This window comes from Bufo bufo, chromosome 5 (genome assembly GCF_905171765.1).
Source record: "Bufo bufo chromosome 5, aBufBuf1.1, whole genome shotgun sequence".
In the NCBI taxonomy this organism is placed as follows: domain Eukaryota; kingdom Metazoa; phylum Chordata; class Amphibia; order Anura; family Bufonidae; genus Bufo; species Bufo bufo.
In genome coordinates, this window is record NC_053393.1 from 411,376,716 (window position 1) to 411,395,579 (window position 18,864).

The 18,864-nt window shown below is 40.2% G+C and overlaps 1 protein-coding gene across 5 annotated transcripts in view; it reads right to left on the reverse strand.

Moving 5' to 3' along the window:
- Nucleotides 1-363: 363 nt before the first annotated feature.
- THRB (thyroid hormone receptor beta) overlaps nt 364-18,864 on the reverse strand; it is a 347,062-nt gene continuing 328,561 nt past the window's right edge. For all 5 annotated transcript variants that reach the window (XM_040433128.1, XM_040433127.1, XM_040433126.1 and 2 more), the window contains 6 exons: nt 17,257-17,404; nt 11,165-11,370; nt 10,771-10,917; nt 10,229-10,487; nt 5,113-9,509; nt 364-5,082 (listed from right to left, as the gene is read on the reverse strand). In XM_040433128.1, the coding sequence (XP_040289062.1) occupies nt 9,268-9,509; nt 10,229-10,487; nt 10,771-10,917; nt 11,165-11,370; nt 17,257-17,404 (1,002 nt within the window). In that variant the 3' untranslated portion in view covers nt 364-5,082; nt 5,113-9,267. The remainder of the gene's footprint in view (nt 5,083-5,112; nt 9,510-10,228; nt 10,488-10,770; nt 10,918-11,164; nt 11,371-17,256; nt 17,405-18,864) is intronic.

Genomic DNA, 18,864 nt, shown 5'->3' on the forward strand with positions numbered 1-18,864 from the left:
AATGCTTTTATTTTCCCCAGGAAACAGTACCATTCTTGCATGGATCATGCCTGTCATGGCAGCTAATCCCCATTTACTTAAAGGGGCTGTCTCATCATAGACAATAGGGGCATATCGCTAGGATATGCCCCCATTGTCTTAAGGGTGCGGGTCACACCACTGGGACCCGCACCTATATAGAGAACGGAGCCCCGCAAGGTGGTGGCTGGAGGACTCTGGTCCGGCCACCACCCAGCCTGCTCCCCATAGAGGTGAATGGGAGCGTACCACACATGTACAGCCCCCGCTTCCATTAATTTCTATGGGTCCGATGAAAAAAGCCGAGCCAGCGCTTGGCTTTTTCGCCGGCCCCATAGAAAATAAATGGAGGGCGGCTGCGCATGCGCAGTGCGCCTTCCTTCACTTGCCGGGCTCCATTCTCGATATAGATGCAGATACCAGCGGGGGGACCCCCACCTATAAGACAATGGGGGCATATCCTACCGATATGCCCCCATTGTCCATGATGAGACAACCCCTTTAAATAGGGTTGAGCTGTAATATAAGACACAACTGATGGGCAAAAGTGGTTCTGTTGCTGGAGGAAAAGTAGTTTTTCATCGTATACAACCCCTTTAATGATCAATTTTGTGCTTTTCAGCCAAGTCTTCACACCATATATCATCTGTGTGCACTGTCTGTAACCTAGAAGACAAAGCCGTACTATATTCTGTGCATTAAATAGTATTCTATGCAGATCAGCTTTAGTTCAAGATGACAAGTGTTACTATAAGACACTGGCCAATATAGATGGAAGCAAGATGTATTTGGTGAAGTTTAAAAAAGAGAGTACACCAATAAATAAAGTCCTCTGAGGGTGAGGCATGCATTTAATAGTCATGAGGTTGGCATTTGAACTCCTGAGTGTGTCTGAACTGTCCTGTAGTGTATTAGGATTGCGGTATATAGGCATTGTAATAATCACATGATTGTGTAATCATTTATAGTTTGGAAACATGCTTTAAAACCATAATGTATTGTCATATAATAGAAATATCCTCCCTGGATGTTTCATATTAAATACCAGTAGTGATTTTAGCTTAGAAACTGCATTGATTTAAATTTCACATGTATAAAAACCAGTGACAATAATCTATCTTCTATTCACAAATGGCAATGACTCACTGTTCTGATGGATACAAAATGAATTTCAAGAAATAATGGCTTACATCTACGGCAATTATAGCATCATCTGGAAATATATTTTTATTATTTGTACCTGAATGTGTAGCAGTTTTAGAGATTTTATTTGGTGTACTGTTTAAGGCAAGTGAATATTTTAAAGACATTATAACAAAGAATTATGAAACACATGAATTATTTTATCTCACGATAAAAAGCATAAAGTGCCCACCTAAACACGTAATCCACCTACAACCCTGTTCACTGAGTCTACCTACTCACAGTTTTGGTCTATAAGTAAATGGTAATACAAACGTGTGAAGATTCATATTTGCATATGTAAACATGGCCACAGTACACTATGCGGTATGGACCTGTACTGCAGCCGATATGTTGAATTGTTGGATCTAGGTTCCATATTGTGCATCCACTCCACAATACAGATAGATACAATTTACGTAAATGTGAATGAGAAATGTGTACCAACACCTCGGAACAGACCTGGATTATCATATATAATCTGAACACACACAACACAATTACAACTTCCTTTTTTTATACAATGAGTGTATCATCACTTATGACGATCACTGTTAAATGTAATATAATAGGTTTTAAAGCTCTACTGAGAGATGGTTCCTTCAGTTGATGATGCAAAATATGGTACTAAATATAATTTTCAGAACCAGTTTTCACCTGTATCGGTGGAAATTTTTTGCTGTAGACATCAATCCAACAGCACCCTAATGGTTAATCCAAGGGCCGACTGGCCATAGACCCCATAAAGAACTTTTCCGGAGCGTTGATGCCCCATAGGGCCACCCAAGCTCTTCTCACTGCCACTGGCCAGGTATATAAAACTAGGAGAACTATAGAGATCATTATTAGAGGAAGTTTAGGCAGCATGCTGAACATAGGCTGGCTTGGTGTCGTAGCCCACATCTCACCTCCTAAGCCCTAGAGACAATTGGAGGACAGAACTTGGCAGCTATTGATGGCCACCACAGAGGGACAGCTTGTGGGAGGTATTTTGTGTTGCACTGTGGTAATTAGTTCAGCAGGATGGTATTCTGTGCTGCACTACGGTACTACTAACCCTACCAACTTGTATCGGCCCTATCTACTTGTGTTGCCCCACCTTCTGTTAATTTGGACAAACCTACAACATTGGGGCCACTTTTAGGTTTTTTTCCAGGGCCACCAGAACAAGACCCTCCATGTTTAAGCTCTCCACATGCCTATTTTGCACTGGCTATTCTAGAAGAATAGTTTTGTTCTAATCTGGACATGTCAAAGATATGACTGTAGGACATGGTTGTTTAATAATGAAGAATAGCTTTTATTTTCAGTTTTGCAATACAAATCATTTACATAAACGGCATTCACAAGAAATGACTAGTAAATTCGTTAACAAAAAAAAAAAAATCTGGTAATCCGTTATTGAAAACTGAATATAAGAAACATTACAAATTCACTTTATTGCTGCCACACTGTAGAACAACCAATAGGGCAGGTTCATTGGGTGGCAACAACTATGAAGTGACAACTGCTGCTTACTAGGATAAATGAGCCACATGGCTTATACCAAGACTGGATTTATGCCACGGAGCTTTGAGGTACACCCCATCAAGTAGCTGTATTATTTTCACAGACAGAATATTTTGTAGCTTTCCTAGTCAATTTTGAAAAAAAAAAAAAAACACACATTCCATCTCATCTCATATAAATATAACATGAATTCAATTTCTTGCCAACAAAAGAAAGACATGCATCCTCTGCAAGACATGAGCTGCTCCGAAATCTGTCTGTTGGCACCTACCTATCATGCCTGATGATTCAGTAAATCCAACTCAGCTTGTACAGACAGGTAAAGGGCTTCTCTATTTTAGATATTAATTTTTGTACAAAAAGTGATTAAACTTTCCTATTTACCGCCTGTTGCTATTCACTGTCCCCAAAGATCAAGCTATAGAGACACAATCATGTCCAAACAGTGGACCTGTTGCCCACATAAATGTGCACACTGGGGCAGATTTACTAATACTGTGTAAATTTAGACTACTGTACACAATCAAACTGTGCAAAATTTATCATAGTAGCTGATTCTGGATGATACATTTTATGCATCTTTAGACATTTTAGTCTAAACTTTTACCATCAATTAGTTGATTTACTTTGTGCCAGAATTTCCCACCAAAATTAATGTGCACAGAGTCACAACTTAATCCTTGCCCCCTTTAAGCTGTAACACTTTCCTTCTGAGCCAGGCCTAGTTGCCAAGTGAGGCACAAAATGTGTCTAAGACACTTAGTTAATATAGCTCACTACATGTGTGCAGGATTCAGGTTCAGTTTTAGCAAGAATTCAGGCACAAGTAAATCTGCCCCGGTGTGTTCATAGGCTTTGCTCTTTTGATCAGCATATGTAGAAATAGACCACATGAGTGTAAAAAGCCAGTGAGAAAGATTGTACGCTTTACATGCTGGAACGGTTAACATTTAGAAGAAAAAAAAAAAAAAAACCTTGAAGGGTGGTTTCACATATGTATACTTTAAAAAAAAGTATTCACTGTTTTTGTGTCAGTTTTGATACAGTTTTTGAGCCAACACCAGAAGTGAATCCAGTAGGAATGAAAAGTCCTTCCTTGATCGCTCCCATTCCTTTCGATTCCACTTTCGATTCCATACAGCCACGAAAATGGGGGCTTTTTAAAAAAAAAAAAGAAAAAGAAAAACAATGTGCGGAACCACCCTAAACCCTGAAACACATTGACATAGTGAAACTGTTAAAAAGTAAGTAAATAGAGGTGGCTCATGTATATCTCTAGATGTACCATACGGAACATTTACTACGGTACATCATTGTGAAATCTGAAAATGGACAAAAGTCCTTGATGGACATTATCCATAAGGAAACAAACGTTCTTCATAAAATCTAAGTCTATAAAACCCTGTACCAAGCCTCTTACATATAAGACATTCTGTGCAACAACAGCGCAGTTCAGGAACTCTATCTACTATAAGTGCTAGTTTACAAGATCACTGCTATCTGCCTTTTGGACTGTGACGGTGTCTGCATTGTTTTTTGTGTCGCTTTTGGACTATACACACAGGAGTCGTCAAGTAATGGTTTTCTATGGCTGGAATCATATATGCAGTTTTTGTAGCCAAAACCAGATGTGGATTCAAATTTGTCAAGAAATCTAAAGAAAAATTCCTGCTGGATCCACATCTGGCATCAAAACTGCATGTGTGATTTTAGGCTTATGGCAACATACATTGACAAGCTATGGACAATGTACACTGTAACATTTTTATGTGCTCTGAAATTACAATTTAGCCAAATTTCCATGCTCATAATTGTGTGACGTTTAGAATTGGATTTTACAATAGTAATAAGTGCAACGTTTTGGGTTAAAAGTGGAGTCGCAGTCTGGGACTACAAAAAGGGGTTTGTTTTTCCCAAAATAACCACCTTCTCAAAGTGTCTGGTATGAAGATGACTAGTAGCAGGAGCTTGAGAAAGATCCCACTCCACAATAATATACATGTTTTGCAGCTGAGTCCCATTAAGCTCAGTGGTGGTAATGAGCAATACCAGTTATAACCACTGAACACCACCTAATGTACACGACCGTAATTTCTCGGTCCATGGCTCATCCGTATGCTGTCCGCATAAGTGCGGCTACATGTCTGTCCTGCAAAAAAATAAAATAAAAATAGATCGCCCTATTTTTGTCCATTTTGTAGACAAGAATCTGTATTTTTACAATAGGGTGGGACATGTGGGATGGGAAATTGCGGGACTTACACCGCTGGTATCTGTGTTTTGCAGACCCATGGTCTGCGGACCACAAAACAGATACGGTCATGTGCATGAGGCCTAAGACTGAAGCTGGTTCTAGGGAAACAAACAGTTTTTCTTCTCTCATACAACCCCTTGAACCATTACTGGTATAGTAAGAATGCAGTCTAGCTTTAGTGCATAGGTCCTGAATGAAGATCATGTGATGATTGTCTTCAGTGACAATAGATATCTATTCCACTAGCGTACAATCTAAAGCTTACCTCTTTTGAATTAATATTTGCACAGGATGCATAGTAGGTATATTGTATAGAATTTTTTTTTACTTATATATTTTTTCTGCTTTACCAGTCCCTGGAAACATTCAAGTTTATGTTTTTATAATAAAAAGTTTTTATCGTTATAGCACTCCATACACAAATACCAATTGTAACATTCCAAATAAATGCTGGTTTGTTTCTAAATGTGACACATATATTGTCCATGCTACAAGTAGTCTTTTCTCACTGTGCATGCTAACTAGCCACACTATTAGGGTCCATGCAAACGGCCATATTACATACTATGTGCTACAGATATGTAATATTGGACCAATAGCCTGCTGTAGGCCTGTGCTGTACCTCTGTGCGCCCTCAATAGGGTATGGTGGTTATTCTCACTGATACGTACAGAATCTATAAGAATAAAAATCATAGCCTGTCCAATCACATGCCGTATTACAGCAATATCCAATAGAAGTATTTTATTGAGTAGGCCCAATACAGCTGCAGAGATTGCATATATGATATTTCTGTCCCCAATCGTAGAGAAGAGTATGTGCATCAGGAAGACACCATATGCTTCCACACAAAGCACCCACAGCTCTGTAACATGGGTGCATGGTCCATGCATACTGCTTTACTGTATGCATAACCATAACTCTGTATTAGAAGATCATCTTGGATGTGTTAGTTTAAATGTTTTGCAAAGGTCCTAACATGGTTTACATTTAGTTTTTGCTTAAATGGATATTCCAATCTTAGACATTCATGGCGTATCCACCTCTAATGTCGTCATGCCTGGTGAGGAGGCCACATGGAAAAACAGCCAAGCCAGTGCTTACGTAGAAGTGAATGGAGTGATTCGTGCACATCAGCCTTTCATTCACTCTCTGGCCAGGGAGTGCCTCACCAGGTGGGTCAAGGGACCATAGTTTTAAAGATAGGTGCAGGTCCCAGAGGTCCTGTCAGTTCTATTGATGTGCCATACATGTCTAAGATACCTTATTCAGTCAACAAGACTTCAGCCCTGCAGCAAATAATTTCTTCCATTGGATTGCATAACATATTTACTTGATATTAGATATGATTTTAGAATTAATGTCTGCAAATCTCTCATGTAATATGGCGTTATAAGACCTAGATAATATTTGACAGTGTAAAATATTTTCTATCAGTTGCTTAAATCCTCTGTAAAAATGAATCACCCATCCAAGAATCAAACATGGTGCAATGGAGCCGGCTATAGGAAAGGACTGAAGATCCTTCATAATTCTCTGATACCCAGTATTGACTGAAACAATAGGAGGGTGGGTTTGCAGTGTGAATAATATTCCATTGAAGACTTACTAAAGTGGAGACCCTGCTGTGTTCAACTATTTACACGTTAAAGTCTACATCAACTGTATACATTTAGTATATGATCTCTATATGCCGACATAGACCAATTCCTAAAGCAGAGAAAGTATATATTCAGAGCAATGGCTTTCCCAGAGAGCGTGTGACATGCCTTCCCCAATCTATGTCGCCGAACATATTTGGGGAAATCTCCAAAATGAACATAGGCACAAAATATAAACTATGTACACAGTCTTTTAATTGTGCTTCTAAAAATGTAAAAATAGTGTCAGTTTCAGAAGTCTCTAAAAATAGTCCAGCACTAAAGAGAGTTTGGAGGGACCCCACACCAGAACCCCTGCTTTTGAAAGCGCCACATATCAAAATCATTTTCTTTATGGATAAGCTTTTGAGAGCGCTACACATCTGAAATAATTTCTATATGGGTAAAGTGGCCCAAATTTCTAGATATACAGATAATAACTATATAGTAACATTTATTCGTTTGGGCACAGTGCACAGCATTGGCATTTTTAGCACCAGGGAAGTCCCAGATCTCCCAGCACCAGCAACATTTGTATCTGCACAATCCCTCTCCTTCTCTGCCAGCGCCCCATGGTGCCACAGGTATTCTACCAACAAACATGGTTGTCAATAGTAATAAGTGTGAAAAATTTGCTTTGTACTAACAGGCGGTTCCACCTCATTTCTCCAAAAACTATCCACCAGCCAAAATAATCTCAATTAAGGAGTTCAGTATGGGAAAAGTAATCAGCAAGAGGCCAGAAATAAATTATCCGGGAACATATTATTTAAAATATAAATTTGAATACACATTGAAAAGAGGTGATTAAATACAAATAATTGAAAAAAAAAGCATCTGATTTATAGTCAGCTACCTATGGAGAAGCCATTGCTTTTCATATATCAATAAAAAGCCTCCTCTTCAACACCTTCTCGCCTAGACATATATAACCTTTTATGTTTTACAATAAATTGAATGTGAAATGCAATAGTTTTCTCACACTATTCTTTGTGTAAGCACAAACGTATCTCAAAATGTAATATATGTACTAGAATTAGTGAATGTATCACTATATCAGGCTAGAACATATGTCATGTGTGTAAACAATGATAAAAAACATAGATACTTATATCTAACGGAGGTTTCTGGCTTGTCAGGTGATGTGTAAAGGCACATGGCTATCCTCTCTGGCTTTCAATGACCAGACGTGGGGGCTTTAGGTTAATATAAAATAGAATGTTAGACACATACACGCAGTTTACTTTAAAGTATCTCACCTGAAAATACTATACTACCATGCAAAATATGCACAAGAATATGCAAAATTGAATACAACATATATACTATGTTATTGGTTTTGGTTTTGCTGCCAGTAGCTGGGTAGCTATTATGTATCCATTTTTATTTTATATGTTCATTTTATAATAGAAAAATATGTCTGGCAAAATATATAATCTGGCATGAACTAGAGCCCTGAATGTGTAATGTGGATAGTCTTGCTTTCTGGCACTGAAGCAGATCTGAACATGCCCTAAGTAACTGCTTCTCTGCTAGGCACTGTTAGAGTATGGGTAATGAAGGAGGTAGTACAATAGAGTATATGGATATATCACAGTTCAGGAGTTCAAATGTCATCCTCGTATGGCCTGGTATTACGACAGTGTGAGGTTACCAATTTCTAAAGTGCCAAGTGATCATCATGTGACTTGTGGCACAGTTCATATCGTCATGCAAAAGTAAGGGGACCAGAAAACGGTGAGACAATAATGGAATTCCTAGAGGTTTACTTTCAAATACCTGAGAAGGGAATGTGCAGAATCAAGGAACTAGTTCTGTACAGTCATCCTATTAACACCAACTATATAACCAAGAGTGAGCAATGTAATGTCATATTTTAACATCCAAGTCAGCTTAGCTTGTTTCTTTCCATAATAAAAAAAATAAAAGAGGGTTTTGGAAAAGAGGAGTTAGAGTAAAAAAATACATTCTTTCAGGATTATAATTTTCTGAAGTATAAAGGTAGAATTTTTTAGGGTTTTACCAGGCTAAATTCTCTTTTACAAACCAATTCAAAAACATGCTACCAATTTATCCCCATCCTTGGGCACAGTCTGTGCCAAAAAAGGGGCGTTCTCATTTGTTTAAAAAAAAAATAATTTAAAAAAATATCATCTAATGATAAAATCAAATATCTGCCTTGTTCTAGGAGGAAACGGTGCATATGCAGCTGTGAAAGATTAGAACTGCCCCACATTGCACAAATAAGTGATCACCATGGGAGATGGTCAGTAGGGTTTATAGCCGCAGGCACAATATCTGAGAATACCTTTTCTGTGTAGGATCCGTAGTGCTGGTGAATGCAAGTTAATATAAATTTTTCTCTTTTTTTTTTTGTACATTTTCTTTTTTCCAATAACCACTTAAGAACTGGAAGGACTGTCAAAAGCTCGGATGAATAATGTCTTGACAGCCACTTCAGCGCGAAAGGGGTTAAATGTCCACGGATAAACTTCACATCAAAAGGACAGAATAACAAAAAATACGATAGTCACGAGTACCCGCATTAGAGGAACATTTTCATCCATGTCTATTCAGAACGGACGAGAACAAAAAAAGTGACGGAGGCAATGGAATGGAAGGGGAGACCCCAGTAGTGACGAGAAACCAGAAGCACAGTCTCTTCTAATCCTCAAACACTTCCAAGAACAGTGGTGGAAACAGTTCAGTGGGGCACTCCACTTTCATGTGCAGGAACCGGCTGGCATGGCAGGCTCCAATCATGCGGAGGTCGGTGACTTTCATCAGCAGTTTTGGCCAAAAGTGTGCAATGTTGTGTTTCCTGTAATTAATGTAGTGTTCAAATGCCAAGAGGAAACCTTCTTGACACTTTTCTATTCTTGCCACACTGGAGAGACCAGGGCGATCTGCCAATGAAAAGAAAAGATTTTCAAATATAATTTTTATGAACATTTTTATACATACATACTTGATCCTGTCAGTTGCTGCATACTATACCTTAAGAATAAGAATTTATTTTATCATTAAAGGGGTTTTCAGAGAGGTTTTTTTCTGATGATCTATCCTCAGGATCTGATCGGTGGGGGTCCAACACCTGGGACCCCCACCAGTAAGCTGTTTGAGAAGGCAGCGGTGCTCCTGTGAGCGCCGTGGTCTTTTCTCTGCTTTTCCCTTAGCTGAATGACAACATATTCAAGTGTCACATTGCCATGTTACAATGTAAAACACTGTGCTTGGAAAGATTTTTCATTATAGATGATTTGCTTAACTAAATGCCTGCACAAAGGGTACGGCCACATGTGGCGTTTACACTTTTAATTTGCTGTAGTAGAACTACGGTAGGTGCAGAAATTTCACAGCATTTATGGCGGCAGCAGCAGAGTGGATGTCCCATGTGTCCATACCATAGCTGAACCATGTAACCTCTCACTGGTCCATTCATATAAAATATGCGTCCTTAGGCGCTCACCATCCAGTTGCATACCATTTGATCACAGGTCACCCAGGGACCTCTAGCCATATAACAGGAGGCTACAAGAATATTGTACATTTCTCTTGTTCCCAGCATGCAGTGCACATCAATGTAAAATATAATACTATAATAGACAAATCTACTAGCTCCCACCTGATGACATAAGCAGCACAGCCTGCAGCAAGGCGACTTCGGTATCATCAAGATTAAATGAGGACAGCGATACGCCTAAATCAAAGATGGCATCAGATACCACCCCTAGTCCTCCATTTTTCAGCTGTCCTCTTGTGACTGCCATCTCCCCATTCAGTGTTAATGTTTCACTCTCTGGGTCATATCTCACTGCGGCTCGGAGTGACATTATCTCCATGCAGCAGCCCTTGAGGAGGATGATCTGGTCTTCACATGGCAACTGGAAAAAAAACATCACAACTATAAGTTTTATATAAAAGAAAATGGTGACATTTTACAGCCTCTAAATAACGTTCATGCCCTAGGCTCTCTGCACTCCCCATCCCCTCCCCCCTGCTTTGAGTGTCAGCTCTTGCATCCAGTCCGCTGTCACTCACAGCATAGGGGAGGGTCAGGAAAGCATTCAGTGCAGAGATCTCGTTTAGATTGACTTGTTGCCATTGGACTCATCATGTTTATCTGGTCAGTCACTCTTTGTAACTGTTGCCAACCAAATTTCTCACCTCGCAAAACATAGGTAATTTTTTGGCAAAATCCACCACTCTTGTAATTGCTGGGGTGATTATTTTTGTAAACTGGCTGAAGGCTTCTAAGTCGACCTTTCCACCCTCTGGAGCATTAACTATAGGAGCCTGCCCAATATCTTCTGGCTAGTGAGAGAAAGAACATAATAAAGACATAAAATACTATAACATAACACAAAAAATTCCTCCTCTTGCAATTGGATGAGAACAAGAATGAGAAACATGTATAGTCTCCTAATCTCAGCAGTACACAGCCCCCTAAAGTCTCATACACATGTGGTCAACAAGCCACATGCCATCCTCTCTTCGCCAAGGGCATCGCCACGCAGGCTCAGTAAACCAACACTACCTGTCCTTATCACATTTTACTTACCAGAAATTTTCTTTTCTGTTTCCAGTGACTTCCCTGTGCGTTAGTGGCCACATGAGCTTCAGCGACCACCTGTATGAGCTCCCACTCTTCTGCCGTTGGTTCAGGCTTCTGTACCAGTGATTTTTGCAGTTCATCCTTGCGCCTCTTTTCTCTGTTTTCTTCTATGAGCTTTCTTTTTGCCAAACGTTTGCTGTCATCCAAAACCACTAAAAATAAGAATCAACATGCATATCAATATTCAGGTATCCTGAATATGCTTTTCTGTATGACGCTATATGGATCATCTAGCTAAAGATAATGGGCAACAAGGTGAAATGGAACAGAAATGTTTAGTAAATACAAGCTTTAGTGTAAGCTGACTACATGGCTGGCATTAGCTGGCATATCACCCTGATATTTGGATGCAATTCAATGGTAGCTATTAATCTATAAAAATTACTTTGTACTATGCATTTATACATGATACAATCAGTATCCATGCATAAATGCAGAAATATGGAGAGAATTTGCAGAGAATAAAGAAACACGGTAGCTTTCATTCATACTGTAACATACTCCATATTTAAGTATTTTACCTTGGATGCAGACAGTTTAAATGAGTTTTCCCAAACAAGTTAAGAGTTTTCTGAGATTTTTATTTTTTTTACTGATAACCTACCTATCCTCAGGATAGGTTATCAGTATCTGATCTGTGAGGGTCTGACACCCGGAACCCCCGTTGATCAGCTGTTTTAAGAAGGCAGCGGCACTCCTGTGAGCAACAATGCGTTCAGGCAGCTTACTAAGCACAGGGCCATATATTATATAGCGGCTGTGCTTGGTATGGCCTCTCAGCCCCATTCACTTGAATGGGGTTGAGCTGCTCCTAGGCCACGCGTCAATCAGCTTAGCAAAAACAGAGATGGATGCAGCACTCACAGGAGCACCGCTGTCTTTTCAAACAACTGATCGGCAGGGGTCCCAGGTGTCAGACCCCCACCAATCAAATACTGATGACCTATCCTCGGAAAACCCCTTTAGCCTTACATTCCCGATATTAGATTGTTGCATATCATAATGGCCAATGCTCCAGCTGACATCAGGGTCTGACCTTAACATTTTTACTATGATTTCATGCCTTAATTCCACCAAGTGAGAAGGTCTCTTTTGTAATGTTCCCTTCCATACTTGTTAACCGATTAACCCAAACTTGGTGAATTTGAAACAAAGGACCACTTTTTGCCCACCCTTGACAACTTATCACAATCAGTGATCCTGGAGTCATCCTTTGCAGCCCTCATGTCTCTCTAAGCTTTGGAATGGTTCCCTAACTTGTCAATTTCTGAACTAGGCCCATCAACAAGAGTGACATATTATATGCTACAAATTGTACCAGATTCTCACACAGGTTACAAAGTAATTTTCATCTTTAATTCCTATTTGTCACAGTCCTATTTCTTCTCCTCAGGTCTGTCACGGACTGGCTTAATGTGGTAGAAACTTTAAGAGCTCTCCAAATTTTTTAATTTTTGAAACTCCTTTTTACCACGAGACATACTGTAATAATAAATACTACTATCTTTGAACGACAGTACTTCTATAGGGCCTTATTCAGAGGTACAAACCAACTGAAAAAAATTGCGTGGTGTTAGGCAGGAAGTGCTCAAACCCATATGCAGTTGTGCATGTATATACAGGGGAGAAAATCCTGCACTTGTGGCCCGTTGCTAATGGTGATCCCCAGCAAAAATGTATACAGTGGAGGATGCCCGCAGCGGACCACAATAAACATCCTACACAAGATAGCAGTTATGTGGATGTGATAACCAATATAACAATATGAAAATATTTGCAAAGACAGGTGCACTCTGCGGTCTTACTAAACCCTCAAACTGATGTTAAAATTTAGAGATTAGCCAACATATCCTACTATGGAGGACATGTCTGAGCCCGAGTACCGCGCCAAGGTTTCCCCGAGCTACTTGAGAAACCTTTTAACATCAGTTTGAGAGTTTAGTAAGACCGCAGAGTGCAGTGTGCAAATATTTTTATATTGGTTATCAGATCCACATAACTGGTATCTTGTGTAGGATGTTTATTGTGGTCCGCTGTGGGCATCCTCCACTGTATGCATTTTTGCTGAGGATCGCCATTAGCAATGGGCCACAAGTGCAGGATTTGCTACCCTGTATATACATGCACAACTGCATATGGATTTAAGCACTTCCTGCCTAACACCATGCCATTTTTCAGTTTGTTTGTATATAGAGATGCCTGGAGGTGTATAAACTCCAAATTTAAATGTGCCTGTTTTCCATCCACAGGCTACATTTTGGTGCACCTGCGAGGCCTGGGCCATATCAGCCAGTCTTGGGTGGGACTCGCACTCCTCCCTCCTCCCATTGCAAGCATGGCTACATGCTGGAGGTAACTGGTGAGTTGTCTGTGAGTCTCACGCTCCTGTAATTCGCCCACTGGCCCCTGGTATTGCCCATACGCCACAGGTAGGTGAGTGTTGAGCTACTTGAGAAACCTTGGCGCGGTGCTCGGGCTCAGACATGTCCTCCACAGTAGGATATGTTGGCTAATCTCTCAATTTTAACATCAGTTTGAGGGTTTAGTAAGACTGCAGAGTGCACCTGTCTTTGCAAACCTTATTCAGAGCTTCCTTCGCCTATATCTAGAATGAGTTGAATTCCTCCTCCACTTCCAACAAGTTGGGGTTTATGTATTGTTTGGGAAACAGACTTAGGGGTTGTTTTACCTTTAAGTTTAGAGTGCATGGTTTATGATTAGCTAAGGAAACTGGCAGTAAACCCTGATAGAATCTTCATCAAAAGTATTCCATAGAACATATATGGTCCCATGTAGACTTCATCAAATGTATCCAGGGATTTCACTCCTCTGTTACAGAGGATACCAAAAAATGAGAAATACTCTCCACATCTGGTGGCCCTGGTTTGCAATACGGCATTTCTGGAATTTTATATGACGTGTGTCAAATTTCCCAGGTTGAAGTACCTACCGTATGTCAGCAACCATTTTCTGATGGGAGACAGCCCTCAAAGCTTCCCTATGACTCATATAAATTATCACAATATACAATATATCCCTATGGCTGCAAGGATAAACATTCAGGGACATTTATTAAGACTGGCGCCTTCCTGTACATCAATCTTGATCCTTCCGCACTGGAGTGAAATGCGCCCCTTAATTAATTAGGCGGATCTCTGGCAGTCCGTGCGACAGAAACTGAAGACTACGCCAGCTAGAGGCTGGCGTAGACTTCAGCTATAACGTGCACCAGTTTCTGGAGTAACTCATAGTAAATCTGGCAGGTCATACTAAGCCCCGTCTCCTCCTGGCACTTTTATCACCACTTTAGAAAACTGGTGAGAAGCTTCAAAAGTCGCAAATTTGGGCAAATATTTTCCTCCTAGCATGTGCTGCTGGGCTGATTTATAGCCAGGTGAGGTCAAATACTGGACCGGATTTTGGCAGCACCTGGCTGTCCTTAAATTGGAAGCTGGGCTCAGAAGCCATGTCTCTGTGTTGGGATCTGGGAGCCTTGTGTCTGGATGAAGGTTTGCTACCTGTTTGGCGTGAAAACAGGTTGGTGCTGCTATGGTCAAGGACTCTTTGAGGCAGAATTGCTGCATGGTGTGAATTACCACCAACACCAGAAGGTGACTTTTTGCTTGATTATAACTGCTTGTTTTGTCACTTACCTAAAGTGTGAATAAAACAGTGAACTGTTTGATCCAAAGAACTTGTTGTTGCCTCTATACTGTGTCCGCTAATCATGTCTACCAGAGCGAAACCCCACACTACCTAATTTAAAGGCATATTGTTTTTGATCTCTTTTTACATGAACGACCACACTCATTCTTTTGTGTGTTTATTGTTAATAATCCTTTATGTTTATATATTTTATGCCTCCACATTGTATTACAGTATGAACCATGCTACTGTAATTTCCATAAGGAATGTTTGGATTTTGTGTAATAGATGAAAGTAATTTTGTCTTAAAGCCTTTTTATACGGGATGATTTTAGGGGCAGTTATCAGGAACAAGCGTTCATAGGAATACTTGTTCCCAACAATTAGCTTGTGTAATTTTGCTGTAGATCTGCAGATGTGTAATCAAGTATGTGCTGTCGATAATCAATACAAGTGAATGAGGGAGGAACAATCATGGTAGCAATAGTTTCTCCCTCATCTACCTTGTATTGTCCAGTATAATAGGCCAGTGGAAATGAGCGCTGATCAAGCATTTGTCAATCAGTGCCTGTCCATCTTGATCATCAGACACTATAATAATACCCTTATGCATTGGTTGACACGTTGATAACATAGCCTAATCCAGCAGAACACTGGCATATCCCTGCTTCCATAGCTGAAAGTCCTCTGAAAGTAAGGACTGATTGGGAAGGTCAAACAGTGAGTGCATCACCATGGGGGAGATTAGGCATTATTTGGCTTGAAATCAATGAACCATAGGTGTAAAGCACAGAGGTGCAAGGCCCTCCAGTGTGAGAGCTGCTCTTTCTAGTGACTCTGCTCTGATGGGTCCTGAGAACATGCATTTAAATCAGAATAATTCTGTAGAATGTATTATACAATAATTCATTATTTATAGAGATGAGCAAAGTTTGCAAAAATTTGATTCGGCTACTTTGCCGAAGTTCACAAAGAAATTCGATTTGTGACAAATTACTTTGCCGTGAATCATATTTCATTGTATGTAGCGGGTGCAATGATGGTGAACGGTGATCGCGCCACCACCATCATCATTGAACCCCTCAGATGCCGCGTTCAACCCTGATCTGTCACATTGAAGCCTTTGAGGCCTCACCTCATCCATTTGTTCGCAGAGAGGCCGTCACAGCCATCTTGATTGAAGAAAACGCACAAAATATCATGCGCGCTGACGTCACTACATCATCACACTGGGCAGGCGCAGTGACACCATTACTAATGACATCACCGCGCCCGGCCAGCGTGATGACATCACACGTTTTCTTCAATCAAGATGGTCTTGACGACCTCTCAATGGATGAGGTGAGTATTTATTTTTAGTTTTTTTACCGCCATTTCAGGAGGAAATTGCCAGGAAATTCAGCTTCGTGATGGTTTTACTTCGATATGCTCAACACTAATTACTTATAATATGGATGCTCCAAAAATGCACCCATGTTACAAAACCGGAGTGAATGGTGTAAAAATGCAAAACGTCAAATTTTGCGCAAGTGAGTGTAAAAAGTAACACATTTTTGCATAAGCACATAAATTTTGCACAATCGAGTGCAAAAAAGTTGCAAAAGCCCTATTTTGCGACTTTTTGATGCCAGAAATCTGGAGTGAAGGTATGATAAATCAGGGCCTTTGAGTGTGTTCACATAAGTAAGGCCCTGATTTATCATACCTTTTTCCGCTACTAATCCAGGGGAAAAGAGGGTGACATGTTCCAGAGTGTACCATTCAAACACACTGCCTACGGCTCCATAACACAGAGCTGAAGGAATTCGGATTGGCTCCATACAGCTCTGTGCACTTTGCTGTGTGCAGGGGGCTTATGGTTTAGTCATAGCAAGTAATTTAAAAGTAAAAAAAAGGACATTAATTTGAGATATGAGATATGACTCTAGTAATGAAAATGTATACAACATTTTAATTGCAATCTTACCAACTTAGTGGGGAGTTCATGAGTGCAGTATTCCAGGAAATCGGCAAAGCATGATTAATCTGGGATACAGCTTCAACTTCACAATTTAGTAAAATTTCTTGTTTTTAGTTTACAAAATAGACCCATTCATCAACACAGTCTTGCTTTTGATAAAATGCAGATATCGTCTTTTTTTTATAATTTTTTTTTACATTTTTCAGTAATAGTCTGAGCACAGACTGTCTATTGCTTTCAGTGCTATTCCATACAAATTCTAGTTAACACAAAAGAAGTACTGACATACCGTAGCAGCTTATTTCAAGCCCAAAATATACTGCATGTGATCCATTTATGTGATGTACGCTTCAAGTTATTTTAGAGAATGTATTAAACTGCGTTCAGCACGCAAGACAAAGTAAGCCACAGGCATGGCTTATGAGCTACTTACGATCTGTTGCCATGCCAACGGCAATGCACTTTTTGAATCGACATTCTTGGCACTGATTTCTTGTTACTTTGTCTATCACACATTTTCCTTCATATTTACATGAATAGCTGGGATGAAGGTTCTTCTGAATTGTTCTTCTGAAAAAGCCCTATAATTTGACAAAAATCACTATTATAATACATACAGTATACCTTTTCCAATTCCAAAAACTTTCTTAATGGGATAAAATACTGATGATTTATCCTGAGGGCAGGCCATTAATATCAGATCAGTGGGGTCGGAGTTCCAGGCACTGCCGCAGATCAGTTATTTGAAAAGGCCACGGAGCTCTGGTGACGTTATGTTCTACAGTCACACGGCCTATGTGCAGCTTAATCCCACTCTGGTGAATGGGCCTGGGCTGCAATACCAAGCACAGCCTCTATACAATGTACGGCGCTGTGCTTGGTATGCTGTGAGGAGGCCACAACGCTCACAGGAGTGCCGTGACGACTTCAAACATCCGATTGTGGAGGTGCTGGGAGTCAGACACCGACAGATCCTGAGGATAGGTCATCAATATTTTACCCCTGGAACACTCCATTAATCTTATTAATATTAATAGGGTATATAAATATGTGTTTACATTTTTATATTTTTACATTCACAGTACTTGCTAATTGAGCAAATATACAGGTAATAAATTACAAAATGTTTAAACTGCCAGTCACTGAAAGCTATCTCTGTATACACATTTTACTAAATCTTTTCCCACAAAACTACTGTATTTTTTTAGACTATAAGATGCACTTTTCCCACAAAAAAACGGGGAAAATGGCAGAGCGCCATATGGTGTGAATGCTAATAATCACTCCCATTATGGAAGTGGTTATTAGTATGCAGGAGGTGCAGGAAGTGTTGAGTGAAGCTCCATGGTCTTCTTCTGAACGCTGCATCGCACGTGTCCTGACTGCACACAGGCACGCACTATGACCTGACTCAGTGCAGCACGCGCTGTAATAATACCAGGGATCAGTGAGTTTTAGCACAGTCTGGAGTAGAAGAAGTAAGTTCATTTATTTATTTATTTTGACTGACAGAGCTTGGGGGTCTGATCTGAGGAGGAATGGGGGTCTGATCTGAGGAGGAATGGGGGTCTGATCTGAGGAGGAATGGGGGTCTGATCTGAGGAGGAATGGAGATTTTGTTCTGAAGAGGAATGGAGATATGATAGGGGTCTGATCCAGAGGTCTGATGGGGCTCTGATCTGAGGTTTGATGGAGCTTGGGGGTCTGATATGAGGTCTGAGTTGCAACGGGAGTATAATGGGGGTCTCAAACAGAAGTCTAATTGGGGTCTGATCTGAGGTCTGGTGGAGCTTGGAGGTCTGATTGGGGTCTGATCTGAGGTCTCAGGAGGAATGGGGGTTTGATGGAGGTCTGATGAAAACATTTTTTATTTTCCTTCTCTATATCCTAGGTGCATCTTATGGAGCGGAAGGTGCTGTATATAACAATCTGCTCAGCTCATCCTGCTCTCTTTAAGCAATTTGGCACAGCTACCGAGCTACACAAGTTTGTATTACAGTAACCTGGTATGGTTCACCGCCACTGCCAAAGTGTGCAGCTT